This window comes from Antedon bifida, chromosome 7 (assembly GCF_963402885.1).
Source record: "Antedon bifida chromosome 7, ecAntBifi1.1, whole genome shotgun sequence".
Taxonomy (NCBI): domain Eukaryota; kingdom Metazoa; phylum Echinodermata; class Crinoidea; order Comatulida; family Antedonidae; genus Antedon; species Antedon bifida.
Genome location: NC_136232.1, coordinates 10,694,083 through 10,709,135, shown reverse-complemented (window position 1 = coordinate 10,709,135; position 15,053 = coordinate 10,694,083). Strand labels below are relative to the sequence as shown.

The 15,053-nt window shown below is 33.2% G+C and overlaps 2 protein-coding genes across 3 annotated transcripts; one reads left to right on the top strand and one right to left on the bottom strand.

Annotated features, from left to right (window-relative positions):
• On the top strand, positions 1–7,487 carry LOC144848906 (uncharacterized). Its single transcript, XM_078705857.1, has 11 exons — positions 1–311; positions 1,768–1,876; positions 2,187–2,375; positions 2,704–2,867; positions 3,175–3,334; positions 3,689–3,837; positions 4,745–4,883; positions 5,000–5,200; positions 6,180–6,346; positions 6,737–6,950; positions 7,265–7,487. Exons 1-11 carry the CDS (start codon positions 1–3, stop codon positions 7,295–7,297), a joined length of 1,836 nt encoding a protein of 611 aa, XP_078561983.1. The 3' UTR covers positions 7,298–7,487.
• Positions 7,488–7,880: 393 nt separating this feature from the next.
• On the bottom strand, positions 7,881–14,098 carry LOC144848273 (uncharacterized). 2 transcript variants are annotated; one of them, XM_078704985.1, is made up of 5 exons: positions 13,904–14,098; positions 11,033–11,210; positions 10,012–10,142; positions 9,299–9,413; positions 7,881–8,790 (listed from the first exon to the last, which is right to left on the bottom strand). In XM_078704985.1, exons 2-5 carry the CDS (start codon positions 11,163–11,165, stop codon positions 8,744–8,746), a joined length of 426 nt encoding a protein of 141 aa, XP_078561111.1. In that variant the 5' UTR covers positions 11,166–11,210; positions 13,904–14,098; the 3' UTR covers positions 7,881–8,743. The 2 variants fall into 2 exon arrangements, with proteins under 2 accessions (XP_078561111.1, XP_078561112.1); XM_078704986.1 differs by having other exon boundaries at positions 7,881–8,787.
• Positions 14,099–15,053: the final 955 nt, after the last annotated feature.

Genomic DNA, 15,053 nt, shown 5'->3' with positions numbered 1-15,053 from the left:
ATGTCCAACCAGCGAGTCTGTCCGATATTTAGCGGTATTACAATTCGGGACGAAACGACAAACTGCCGGACAAGAACGTCGCTTCCTTTATACAATCATGGATTTGAAAATAAGTACGGTGGTACAAGCGAAGTCAAAAGAGAAAGAAAAACATCGGACCGCTTTATATCGTATTCGTCTCCTGTGTTGAGTAGGCCTATTATCGATGACAGAATACTTGAGGAGAATGGTATAGGTAAAGGTACTGGTACGACACCAAAACCATCAAGAAAGGTATCCACAGCAGATTTACGGTGCAGAAAACTGCGCAGGTAAATTATTATTGGTTCCTCCATGATTGGGTTAAAGTTTATATGTAATTTATCGAAAAGATGTTAATATCAAAATCATAATTTATGGCACTAACACAGGCATTATCTAAGATCTAATAAGTAGGCCTTTCATAATCATAATTTTTTCTTAAACGTAAACAACATAGTATGTATGTGTATCATATAGCTTAGTTATACCAGGCCATTTTTATTAATCAATTACCCTAGCTATTAAGATCAGATTAATATAGGGTACAATCAAAAATACATTTTATTTTATTTCATTGTGTTTTAATCAGCCGATACAGTAATACAAATTCATAATTGAGTACATCTACACATAGGTTTTCAAGGCACATAGCTTTGAATTGATTGTTACGATTAGTTGATTTTTGTTTGTGTTTTTTTTTGCCGTTGCTAGTTTAAGATCTCGAACAATACAGCAAGTAACTAAACACCATGTTTACGAACATCGACGGATCGTGCCATTGATTATCTGTTATAATTTTCTCGCCTTTAATTTTTTTTTTCCAATTTCATTTTTAAATGGATTCATGAATTATTTCCGTGTACCTTAATTGACATTTAAAACCTCGTTGCTTATGTTAGGCTTTATGTTAGGCTTTATACTGATTATGTATCAGTTGTCGGCTAACTCCGTGTAAGTATTCGATTCTATTCATCTAAATTAAACAACGTTTGAAAGAATATTTATTTACTGAGTTTACAATACTTATTCGATAACAACTTGAGAACTTGAGAATGACTATGAGGCCTACTCTTTACTTAAGTGGATACTAGAGACTTTCTTTTGAATTAGTCAATACATCAGCAGGTAAACAATACATCATTTCTGTACGAGTGAACAATTCATTATACAGTAAAATATATTTTTTGGTTTGATGACACTCAGATGTTTTTGTTTTTATCTTCTTCTAACTTTGAGTGTTTTGAGTAATGAAAGCTTGTTGTAAATGTGTCCCTGATGTACGCGTAATCAAACATGGTCACACATGGTTAAACATACTTATTTAGGCAACATTATCACCTGGGTAACGATCAAACAAAGTACTTATACTAATGCTATTTCATTAACATGTGTCTGTTAATGTCTTACCATACACAATAAGTAATATATCTAATTATTTCTATGTGCTGAGTGTTTATTACTACCATGATGAATTAATGGTTTTATAATACGTAATAATGACCAACCTTGAATGCTCAGTGAACGCGCGCGTACGACCATTAATGTACAGAATGATTCATTTGTTATTAATACGTTTTTTTTTAATTTCTGGTTATATTTGTCTAACTATACTGAAGCATCGAAATAAATTATGAATAAAAACGTAATGTTGAAATACGAAAAACGTTTACCCACTAATTGATGTGCTATGGTATTTAATTAATATAATAGATATTGTGTTTTGAAGTTTACTTGTCGTCATTGTAGATCTTTGTCGCTGGGGTTTCACGGAGAGATTGTGACTGCACGGAAACCACGTATTCTGCACCGATTGAGTGACGCGGAAATCGAAGACCCGATTGCACGAAAAACAAGAGTAAGAACTATCCATTGAGGTTTATCGCAAATAGGAAGGGTTTGGGAGCGCGCAAACGTCACGACGCGTACGTACGTGATTTGTTGTTTGTACGTACGCGTCGTGACGTTTGCTTCCGAACACTTCCCATCATGCATTGTGCGATGCCGTTCCTCGCGTAATCAAGCTATTTGCGATAAACCTTATCCAATCAATGATTAGATAGGCCTACATAATCGATTGACTATATTTATACGCGCCTCATCAACCAATCAGATGGCATTAAATTCAGCAAATTATAAATATGTATTTGATTGTTCTTCTTTTTCAGCTACGAGAAACTTTGAAGCGAGCCATGCGGATCATTAAAGTTGTATCGTTGATAGCGTCGTGTATGTTGCGCAGTTCAAAGGATTCTACAACTGAAACATTCGTGGCGCAACTACACTACATTACGCGTACCTCTGAAGAGAAAGAAAATTTACGGTTTAATAAAAACACATTCCAGAAAGGCTACTCGGTAAACATTCAACTTTATTTTGGATTCGGTAACATCAATAGGCCTACAATCCGTTAATCATTTTAAATCTAATTCAATTCCTCACATAATAATATTTATGGGACTCGCAATAGAAGCGTATCCCCTTGTCTCATGAGGACCCCAAAAATACTGTACCTGTACTAATCTATGGGACGCACACGCACGACACTTTGCCGCGTATAGCACCCCATATATATCCAAGACGAACAATGACATTAACAAATTCAAATTTAGTATTTTGGATGGATAAACTAATAATATTTTACTTTGTGTTGATATTGTTTTTCCATAATTATATAATTATTAGTTACGAGTCCCCAGCTGGTTGCCACAGATTGCCGACACATTGCCGAAGGACCGAACGCCCGAATCAATTTACAAGATATACGGAGTGATGAATGACATGAAGAGTTTTGAACGTTTTACTAACAAAGTGCGATTGGAACTTTGTCGAGTGGCCAGATACATGAGGTAAAATTAGTTTCAAAATCAAGGAAACCATATCAACTTTTTCGTGCGTGCAAAATAAGTGGTTCGCGTGCGCGCATAGTTTATGTTAGGCTCTGTCTACACTATCAAACTACAAAAAAGTATGATGTGCCCAAATATAGTAGTTGTATGATCAAATAACATCATCATGTCCATGGCCACATCACATTTTTTGTCACATAAAAGTTTGATAGTGTAGACAGAGCTTTACGGTATTTATTTGAGAGTTTTCCTTATAAATAATTACCAATAATATTAATATTTTATTGTGTTACTAATTCCATTTTAGTTGTGGTAAGGGTCGAGTGATCGTAAGACAGGGCCACGTTGGTTTCGGTTTTTACTTCATCTACTCTGGGTCGGTGTTTGTGCAGTTAGACATAGAAGACCAGACTGGGGTAGTAATGGCACAAACAGTCAATATCATCGGCAAAGGAGCATGTTTTGGGGTCAGACATTTACACTTTTATCATTCATTCATTATCGTCTCTATAAACACATTTAGGCCTACATTCTGTTTTACGATTTGAGGTTTGAGAATGTGATGTTGTTGTATGAACTAAAGCTACCGGGCGTTATTATAGAGTTGTAGGCCTACTTGGTTAGCATGTTTGCCTTCCAACCCCAAAGTCCGGGGTTCAATCCTGACCTGTGCCAGGGTTGTAACTCACGACTAAATCTACTGTACACATTAAGCCTCAAACCATAGACTTTTCCTGTAATTACCCAATTACTTATTATGTTAGTGTCGGATATGTATAATTGTTGGTATAATAATCTCTCTCCCTCTCACTGTGTTACAGGAGTTGGCCCTTTTAGGCGATGGCAGGCGTACGGCTTCAATTATATGCAGAGAGCCAACAGAGTTATTCGAAATCGAGAAAGATACTTTTCTGGAATCTTGCCCGTATATTTATGAAGGCGAATTGACTGAGAAGATCGACATTACTCAGTAAGTATGGAACGCCAGTTTCGTTTTAAGGATAATTTACACAGACGAGCGGGAACGGTAAGCGGAAAACCGCGTAGCTTGTCCCACGTATAATCTGTATCTATCCAGAGCTATCGCTATCGTCGTTGAACTGTTAACGATCAACAACGACAGCGTCGAATAACGTCGACAGGAAAACAGGCTTTAAGCGCGGTTCAACGACGCAACAACAGTGCTGCAAACATCGCAGGTTTGATTTCACTCAGGCGGGGGCAAACACAATTATTGGAAGGGCATTTTCTTAGGTTGCGCGCGTAGGTTGCGTTAAGTTGCACTAGTGGGAACCAAGCCTTTGATATAGTTACGTCATTAACTCGTCTCAATATGCGTTAGTTTGTCCATTCTTCTAAACAATTCCTCCATCGTATGACAATGTTTATTGATGTGTTTTATCTGTGTGTTTTATTTTAAGATCCTCATCAGAATCCTTTTTTTACCCACTCGACTTGTTCTATTGACCGTGACTATCAATTATTTACGGAAGAACACGTGTTGTTATATTACGTCAGGAAACGACATTGTGACGTAATTGGGAAAATGTGAATTAAACCGTCACACACTTATGTCATTAATTCAGTTAATTATTATGTAAAAATTGATGGAACTATTTTTGGTATGTTATGACGCGGAAGCAAACAGACAGAAGTACAATAAACATACTAAAACAACACAATCTAGGAAACGTTTTATTTACTGATGATGACAATGATCAGTCACGACACGTCATCCGAATTGCCGCTTGTGATTGGTCAACTCATTGCCTTGCGCCATGTCATTTGGGTTGCGTCCAATTAGTGGAAACCAAGATTTAGCAACAAAAATAACATCATCATCGTATCATTGCAATAACTATTCTTTATTATTTTAGAAAATATGACTTTTTCCGAAAGTGGCCCAAAGCCAATCTGCATCGACTTTGCTTCGAGTCACAGATCCGAGAAGTTTCGTACGGGAAAATAGTCGATAGAGATACTATAGCCACGGATTATTTATATTTCGTTCTTAAGGTAACTATTGGTGATTCTCAATGTTATTTTAAAAAAGACCCCGACTTAAAAAACATTGGATAATGTTATGTAGATGATAACACGTGATGGTAATATTATAATGTTATATATCGCAGGGTAAATTAGTGATGTTAAAGGAACTAGATCTGTCCAAGTTTATGCGGAGCGACAGTCATTCTTTAAGGGCATGCGCAGATAGACACCTTCCTCCACCTCGACCAAGGTCCAGTGGCGGAAATACAAAAACATTTCCTCATGCTACAAAGCACAATAAATGCTACATAAAGATTGGAGATATACAAGATGGCGAGTCCACGGTAGGTGATTGATTGTTGATCGATAATTGATGATTGATTGATTGATGATTGATTTATTGATGATTGATTGACGATTGATTGATGATGATTGATTGATTGATGATTGATTGATTGATGAGAATGGCGAGTCCAGGTGATTGATTTTAGGTGATTGATTGTTGATTGATAATGAATTGATGATTGATTGATTGATTGATGATTGATTTATTGATGATTGACGATTGATTGATGATGATTAATTGATTGATTGATGAGAATTGATTGATGATTGATTGGTTATTGATGAGAATTGATTGATAAGAATTGGTTAAATGCTTAGCCTTAATTTCTCTCTTTTGAATTTCTTCTTTAGTTGATTGATTTTGTATAGATATCTTATGCAATAAAGCATTTTCAATTTGCAGTAAACTTTACAACGCTATATGTGTGTCCCAATGCATTTGTTATTATTTACGTATAAGAATGAGAATATCTCCATGGTATATTATAGTCGCCATATAATGATATGTAAGAAAGAAAATGTAAAGCAACAAGCATCAACTCTGATAAAGGTCTCAGATTACAGGGTAGAAGAGAAGAATAAACCAACTTATTTACATCTTGACTATTCTAGATTTACCTCGTAGATAATCATGTATGTATCGTAATTACCAGTTATGTAGGTTTGTTTATTATACCACTGTGTTGTACTTTCTTAAGTTCAAACTTTAACATGTAAGACACCGAGAAACGCTTAATTAGCAGCCGTTGATTGGCGCCTTTGTGCGAATGTTTCTCGATATTGAATTATAAACTGGTAATGCGTAATTAACCCAAAACTACAAATCATAAAATGTTTTCAGTAAATAAATGTTTTCAAAACTAATTACATTCGACCCATTTTTGGAAAGTTCATGAAAGCATTCAATAATCCAACACACTCAAATCTAGCACAATAGAATTACAATACATTAGTGACATTAACGCTTTGATTTCACAGGAAATGACGTCAGTGAAGCAAACGGATGACGGGAAGCATAAACCAACTGGTGTAATACTTGTCAGTAACGGTGTACGTCTGATGTGCGTGTCGAAAAGAAAATTACAAGAATACGCGCCAAAACAGTTACTGGATGATTATTCGAGAAATCATGAACCCGCTTCGAGGTGATTGTTAAAGTTATTATCAATGTTGTAAAAGTTTACACTATTTCAGGTTGACCAGGTTTTGAAATCTTCATTTTATTTCTGTAGATACTAAAAGTGTCCAATTTAGCCCTACCTTTACTTACTCTCTTTGGGATACTTTATTCTTTAATTTGGCATAAAAAACGATAAACAATTTACAAACAGCAAGGCATGAACAGAAACAAAACCCAGATTTCTTCGCCAAGATAACCCGTAAAAGTATTATAATAACTTATTTCCAACGGGGTCCAAAATATATATGGGCGTCATTGGTCAACACGCTTGCGTTTACGTTCTTGCGTTGCGTCCTAGTGGGAACCAAGCTTAACGATTCATCAACGTAAAATTCATTTTGTTTTTCTTGCGCAGTATACCATCTGACGAGGAACTGTACATGAAATATTTATCAGATATTAATTGGCAAACTTACAAATCTAACATTGTTGAAACGTTAAATGATGAAAAATGCGGGAAATCGATCTTGTCGAGACCAGCTACAGCTAAAGGGTCGTCTGCCTGGTCACGGTGGCCTGGCAACCAAAGCCAGACGAACTCGGATACGTTGATCAGATCAAAGACTGAGGTATGGTTGAAAATATTATTGATGTGAAGATTTTTTTAAGTTGAGCTATAATACATCCAAGCATCCGATTTTAGTTTTATTCATCGGTAATTATGGAGGAAATATGATCATAATAAAAACTTTTAAAGTCTTGAATATTCTGGAGAAACTTTTAACGCGAATGTAAACGTTTTTTTGTACGCGCTGTAACTTTTAAAATGCGATAAAGTGGTCACATGACAATTTGCATGTTTACTACCAAGAACAAATGAAAAGTAAAATTAATCTGGCTATTTTTGCGTATATTTTTGTTTCATTATTTTTTCTTTCTTTAGTCGCATCTTTCCAGTCATTGGCAATCGAGATAGAGCACTGCGAGTTGTTCATTTAAATGAAACACAGCGCCACCTAGAATCTTAAACTGCTGTCTGGTTATTGGAGTCTAGATGAACTTTTTAACGTCGGTCTAAACTGTCCAAGTATGGCAAAGAAATTTTTATTAAAAATACATAGGATGCCAAATGTCTTTTCCATTTTTATTACTAAAGAGTTATAGGCCCACTTGAAGCAGAGCGAGATGAGGTCGCTTGGTGGTTCGAATTTATCTCTTTCTAAATAAATAAGAAATTTGAAGTTTCTTTACCAGTTTAAAGGAACATTTAAAACATATATTTAATATATAAGTTGCTTGAGTATGTCTTTATTATCAACTCAGTTGAAAATTTAAAACTCGGCGTATTTAAACAAATTGCAATAAGGATTAAATTTACTATGCATTTTAACGCACATCAGTTATAAACGTTCTATGTTTGTTTTAAGTATGTGTACTTGTTGTAAGCATGCCCACGGTTAAAACCTCAAAACTACAAATAAGCGTATGTAATATATACAAAATAATATAGTACAAAGAAAATATACATCAATAAACAATTCGTGTTTCTTAGCATTTATTTCTGTTTTCAGAATTGTTATCACTCTGTGTATTAAATAAGTTATGTACAATCAAAACAAAAAATACAAGAAAATATTGATTAATTAATAGTACAATGTTTAAACTTAGTCGTTACGTCACCCTAAACAGTCTACCATCTAACTTATATATCGTAGAGGGCACTCATGCATAACTAATAACACCTTCCTTCATTTCTTTTCCTCATAACTAAAATTTTATTTTAAAATTAGAAGCTTACGCGCTTTTGCCGAGGTTTTGTTTACCGTTTTCCCCCTGCGATATTAAATTATATATTTTGTAAAATATGTCTTAATAAAAGTAATTCGTTTGGGAAGACTTATTTTAAAGTGCTAAATTAATATAATAGTATTTAAAATAAAGTAATTTCTTTAGCCTCCTAAGAAAATAGCAGTGGTAACATTTTTCTAAAATCTAGTTAATCTTAATGTTAATATCTTGATTTATTGCCACTATACAGAAAGCAACGCATTGGACGTACGCGCAACGCAAGCGATTTGACCAATCATAAGCGACAATTCAAATACTCCCGTACGTCCTAGTGGAAACTATGTAATGTAGATTCTACTAAATACCGGTTTGTTTTTTTATTCAGTTGTCAAGGATTCACATATAAACACGTACTAGCTTATTACATATTTTTTCTTTATGGAATTCCGTTTCAATTTAAATAAATCGAGATATAGATTAATTATTTATTAATTATTTCACTTATAACTAAAAATAATATCCGGCGACAAATTCTTAAAAACAAAAATGATTGTTTTGTTGAACTTTATACAGCATACTTAAATTGTTTTATCTGCCATGTTTGGTGTCTTGCTGATTCCACAATAATTCCCTCTCAAAACCTTTCCTCGCTGCTATCGTCTTGTAATAGATGTGGAACTACTTTAAAGAAAAAAACACAGCATCAATATTTATTTAAATTAAATTTAATATTGATTGAATGTACGCGTATGATTTGATTGATGACGTATGATTTGATTTATGACGTATGATTTGATTGATGACGTATGATTTGTTCATTTATCAACAAATCTGATTTTATCAGAAGCCGAACTCTTCTTTGTGAGAGTGGAATGATGTTTTCATCATTAAAATGTATCGTACATTTATGTTGTCATAAATCAGATATATCAATATTGTGGAATTCTATGATTTTAACTAATCATCATTTTATTCGGATTTTACTTTGTAGAGTTTATACAGAGCCGAACTGCTCTGTTAAATCTATAAAAAAATCAATTCGTACACCCGTAATCGTTTTCAAATAACACTTTTAAAGTACTAGTACACTTTTGAAATAATTCTAGCTTGTTTAAAATCAATAAAGTTTTATTTTCCAATGCATTTCATCATCTGTCATAATACTAACAAAAAGCACAAAACGACTTACTTGTATCGGAATTTAAAAGCTCATTTGATGAAAGCAAGTTTTTGATGAAATTAAATTTCTTATATATGTTCATATTATCTTCATATTGACTGCTCTGTTCCAAAAATAACTCTTCCTAAAAGTTTCACAAAGTAAATAAAATAAACATATTTTTACTATAACAGAAAGCTAATGCATAGGGTAATTGTAGAAATTCAATTATTTTCACTTGAAAATAATTGTCTCCTTGAAAACAAAAAGTTTGTTAAATAGGTCATTTTAATGGCGCTTTGACCAAAAATTAGAAAAAAATTAAGAAAAAAATAGTCACCAGGAAACCAATTTTTGTTTTTAAAAAATCAATAATTTTTTCTGCAAAAGTCAATAACTTCAAAAAATTCCATTTAGCTTCTAATTTTGTAAAGATGAAATTTCTTTCTTTTTGAAAGATAAACGGAATTACTTACGCTCGCCTACTAATTAATTCTTTATAAAGATCTCTGATAGAAATAGAAACGTCCTAGTAAGTATCCGTTTTTGATAGCTTTTTCAAAAATGAAAATTTCATCTTTAACTTGATTGGAACTAAAAAATGATTCGATTGTTTATTTATTGATCAATTATCAATCAATCAATTATTTATTGATTGGTATCGATTGTATTCAGCTTTATTTTGTATGTTTTGGGGGAATATTATTATTATTTTGTATGCTTTAACTGTAGAGTATACTTACATCCATAGATTTTTTACCCATTGGTGCGCAGACTACACTGCTACCAAGTGATGAATGCTGTATACAACAGGCGGGAAGAAACACCTTCATGCATTTCTGCAAACCCATGCTACCACATTGACAAACTTGAACTAAAAGATTTTAAACAAACATCTTCAACACAGTTAAAGCTGATTTTCCACTCAAAGCGTTGGCTTATACGCATGCGTTCATGTTTCCATCTTCCGAATCCCTCTCTACGCATGCGTATAAGCTTTTGATTCGCGCGAATAAATTCGCAAAGTGGAAAATCGGCTTAACACAAGAACATATAACGGTAACCCTAACCCTAACAGTTATATATTAATTGGTAAACTAAAGCAATAAAACATAGTGATCGAAAGTTAACAATTTTTAAATTAGTTTGGAAAAAAATAATTAAAAACGTAGTTGGTTCTGTATTTCTTGTTATCCCACACATCACAAATCAATCATTATGAACAAGCAACGTCACAAATGCAAACTATTGAATTGTGGTGCGCACTCCCAGTGGAAGAATATATCAATTCACACGTAACTATTATCGTCTTCTTCCAACACTGACCGAATTTAATATAATACTATTCAGCGTCATTCGTATTCATGATAAGGTTATCACTAGTTCGAAGAAATGTTTTTAATAACATTATTAATAAGTCGCATCATGAAAGAATTTGTTGAGAAGCTAATTAGGCTACTCCACGATTTTTCAAATGTTAATTTGTTTTTGAAAATGGAAATGATTATAATTGATGCCACTGACAATCTGGAGAGAAGAAAAACACTTATACCAACAACAAAAAATGAATCTAATTCCACGAACTCTTACGAACGTTAACATTTTACTCTCTAGTTTCTAATTTGATTGTTTTGCGTTACCTGCCAAATATTGGGATCGTCTGTTGAAGGCAATCGCAGAAATGTAAGTTTGTTACTCTGATTTTGGCGGCGATTACCTTCCATAGACATAAACTACTGACAACAAAAAAGAAGACCAGTTTACCTCTGGGGCCATTGGATCCTCGTTTGTCTAACCTAAGGTGTGTTATGCCTGTCGTTGATACTGTTGCAATATATACCGTCAGTATTAATACTGCTATTGTCGAGTAAGGTCTATTTAAGCTGAACGTTTCCATATCTCACTAAAGTCAACTGTATACGGTGTTTCACTCGGTATGTCGCTAAAGAAATACAAGAAAGAAATTAGTAATTAAATTGTGCCATCATATCTGCCGGTAGTCGCGTTCTTTTGGACCATTTTAGTTGCAACAAACCTTTTCCTTCTCTCTTTCATGCTTAACTGACGACATTACCGCGGTGACTAATGAAAAGTACATTTCTGTCCTTTATACAAATATATATATCTGAAATATTGGGCATAGGGCCAATAAAAATGAATTTAAACTGTTTAGTGCTGGTTAACCTCATGAGATATTAATATTAAAAAATATTAAAAACAAAAATGTTAGAAATATCAAATACAGGAGGTAAATCGCTAAACGATCAATTGCTGTTAAAATTAATAGTTGATGTAGCTATGTTATTAATTGATGTAGTTTGTCTTGTTCTTATGCAGTGATTAGCTACCAGCTTGGTCTGTTTTGTTCTTAACTACCAACCTAACATGCAAATAAGCAGTCAGAGTAAGATTATTGATTTAAGCACTTGAAGTAGACTAATTAATTAAGATCTATTAATGTTTGCTCAGTAGTGCCTTCAGGTAGCATTACATAACCATTTTTACACGTAAGTACATTCATGGTCACTATCTTAAGTTAAGCTACTGGTAAGTGGATCCTTGTCGTGCAGAATTTGTTATGTACTACGGAAGATCATACTTATTTTTTCTGAGTGACCTCCGGTTAATGTAAGAATTTCTAAAATGGAAAAATGGGTAAAAGTTATTGTTTTTTGTTGTGTCTTATGTGGGTTCGTCCCACTTTTATTTTCATATATTCATTTCTCTTTACATATAAATGTTTTTTTTTAGTCTTTTAATAATTATTATTTTGGATCGACCGATTTTTGCTCGTAGTAAGTTATTTTGGGCAATTCTTGAAATAAATAAGTAGGCTTAAAAATGGAGATTTTGTGGTGCTTCTCGTTTGAGTCTGTCTGTCCTGTATTTTGAAAGTTATTGTGTTTGATTGAAATAGCGAATTGTGTAATATACCTCCATACCTGCAATTTGTTCATAACAAAATTAACTAATGTTTCTTAGTAAGAATGTTATTATTGCAAGAGAACCCAATCAAGATCGAACAGACGGCCATGGGATTAATAAAGCGCCATTTCTTTACAAGTAGAACCGTTGAATGTTCTCTTCGCAAATATAGAAATGATCTTGATTTATAGACAAATTGGAAAATGAATTACAATTTTAATTACTTATCAAAAACGAATGATTGTTTATCTTGTAGAGAAAACGAAGACGATCAAATTCAGGAATGAATTTCTATCAAATCATAAACTCCGAACGATGTAATTATTACGAGGACACATTTACTAATAAGGGAAAACATCAAAAACCCGGCAATACGTCTGGGAACATCCTTCTTTATATCCACTCTCGTAAATTTCGGTATTTCGCCAGACTCTGGAGATTTCGCGCCAAAAACAGAATCCTCTCATAAATTGCGCGAAATAATCAAGGGCAATATTAAGATAAGTTAGCGTAACCAATGCGATCATGCTTATGATAGGATCGATCTATACAACCGGAAAGCACTTTAAGGACGTATAGCCTGCAAGCTATAATAATCTAGCGATTTTATTTGATTGTAAAATGTTTTAATAACTTTGTATTAGTCCTTTATTCTTTAGTCCACTATTTGAATTCAAAATAACAATAAATAACATTTTGACCATGCTTTGAATAATCAATTTAAAGCTTGGTTCCCACTAGTACGCAACGCAAGGACGTAAGCGTGCAGTGCAATCAATTCGGCCAATCGCGATGGATCACCCGAACTATCGCTTGTGATTGGTCAACTCACTTGCGTTGCGCCTACGTCATTGCGTTGCGCGTCCAACCAAGTGGGACCCAAGCTTAATATAATACTCACAAAAAGTATATAGATTTTTTAGGTGTTATAATATAATAAATCATGTATTAGAAGTAAATTTCGCTCACTATTAATTATATTATATTCTAATCAAATATTGTATTCCCTAGAAATAGAAAATTCAGAATTAAGAATTAATTTAATGAGGTTTTGTATAAATATTTATTTTTTATCGATTATTTGGGAATTAATGCTATTTTGCTCGATAGCATTTTTAAAAACAAAGTTTTAGGAGGCCTATACTGATTTAATAAAAAGATTTTAGTTTCTTCTTCTAGAATTGTTTATAAATGCAATTTGAACAAATATTTTGATTGTTTTTGTCAAAAATTAACATAATTATTCACATATATTTGCTGATTTTCATTACATATTGCTAAAATTGCATTATTCAGTGTGAATTGAATTTCCGGGGCCCACACCTATAAATGGTAAAATATACATAATAGCAAATTAACTACAGGATGATTGATTAACTTTATGGTGCTTATATATAACTAAGTCTCATAAGGCCCAATTAATCTAGAATTAGCTTCTATTGGGGTCCTTAGACATTTAACATACTGCTGACGTGTATCTAATTTATAAAGCAATAACCAACATTTTCTTTTGAAGATTGTATTCAATCTTAGTTTAGTTTAATTTTATTATTAAACGCTTCATTCCCAGATATAATTTAATGTGTACCGTAATTGTATTATTATTTTACGACGTATACATTTAACGTGTAAAAATACTATTCACTGAACAATCATCGAAATATAATATAATAATAAAGTTTATCACGATTCTGTAAAAAGTAAACTTACCCTTTGATGAAGCAGTGTTTAAGCTTGTTCAATATTGAAAAGAAAACTATCACAGGTAGTAGGATGCCTCAGTGGTTGTTGCTTCAAATCGTGTCTCCTAATAGTTGTATCCAAACCCAGTTGTTGGTACGATTGACTGTTAGATCTTAAAGGACACCAATAAAACTTAGATGGATCTTAAGTATCAGATAAGACTCCCACCTCCTCATTTGCATATTTAACACGTGCTTTGAAAGGTTTTACAGTATTGTTCTTTCAGATTTCGTCATACGATATAACTTATCGTTCTATAGATCGATGCTGTATCTTTTTTAATTAGCTATTAGTAACGCATTAATATACGAACAGAGTCTCTAGAGGTACGTTCTATAGTAAACTGTCTATTGGTCCGTAATTGATTCTCGTCACGTTGAACAAAGTGCTGATTGACTTATCTAAGGTCTGGTTCACTTCAAAGCAATTCCAGCACAATTGTGTCCGTATGTTAGAGACCTTTCGATTTTGTGACGACATTTTTATAGGTTGCTCATCGCGCGCTAGGAGGGCATTACGCGCTTCCTGGCATTATTCCTCGACAAAAGAAACATTTGTCATTGTTTAGAGAGAGAGACGCAGTTGGCCTGTTTTTAACCAATGAAACACGTTAACGTACCTATTAATTATGTGTGTGTTTGTTTTGCGCGCGCAAATGATTGAGTAGTTCATTTGCTAGCTGCCAAAATTCTAAACATGTTAATCTAATTCTATTTGAGACTTTTTACTGTTTTATACAGAAATAATAACTTAAGAGGCGCGCCTACATGCATGTAATAATATATTGCGCCACATATAGGCCTTCTATACATATATTTCTATTTCATAATCATAGATATTCGTATATTTTGGTGAAGACGTATTCATTTTGTGCTATATACCTTTGTTTACCACAAATGGTAAATATGATATATGTTTAGACATATATCATTTTGTCATTAGTTTTACATACCCAGACAAATTAGTTTTACTTGAAAATATGATCAATATGTCTCATGGGTTTTGGTTTAACTATTTTAAAAATATCAATTCAGCTTGCTTATCAGAAGAACGAAGTGTTGTCGAAGTTTTAATTTCAAGAAAGCAAAATAACAAAGTTAGTCACAATATTTTAGCT

Bases quoted from the DNA above. Each gene is read 5' to 3' on its own strand.
- LOC144848906 (XM_078705857.1), top strand. From the start codon at position 1: ATGTCCAACCAGCGAGTCTGTCCGATATTTAGCGGTATTACAATTCGG. The intron at 2,868-3,174 runs GTAAAATTAGTT...ATTCCATTTTAG, and splicing joins CGAGTGGCCAGATACATGAG to TTGTGGTAAGGGTCGAGTGA. The intron at 3,335-3,688 runs GTCAGACATTTA...ACTGTGTTACAG, and splicing joins GCAAAGGAGCATGTTTTGGG to GAGTTGGCCCTTTTAGGCGA.
- LOC144848273 (XM_078704985.1), bottom strand. From the start codon at position 11,165: ATGGAAACGTTCAGCTTAAATAGACCTTACTCGACAATAGCAGTATTA. The intron at 10,143-11,032 runs GTAAACTGGTCT...AAAATCTTTTAG, and splicing joins AGGATCCAATGGCCCCAGAG to TTCAAGTTTGTCAATGTGGT. The intron at 8,791-9,298 runs GTAAGTCGTTTT...TTTTCTTTAAAG, and splicing joins GCTTTTAAATTCCGATACAA to TAGTTCCACATCTATTACAA.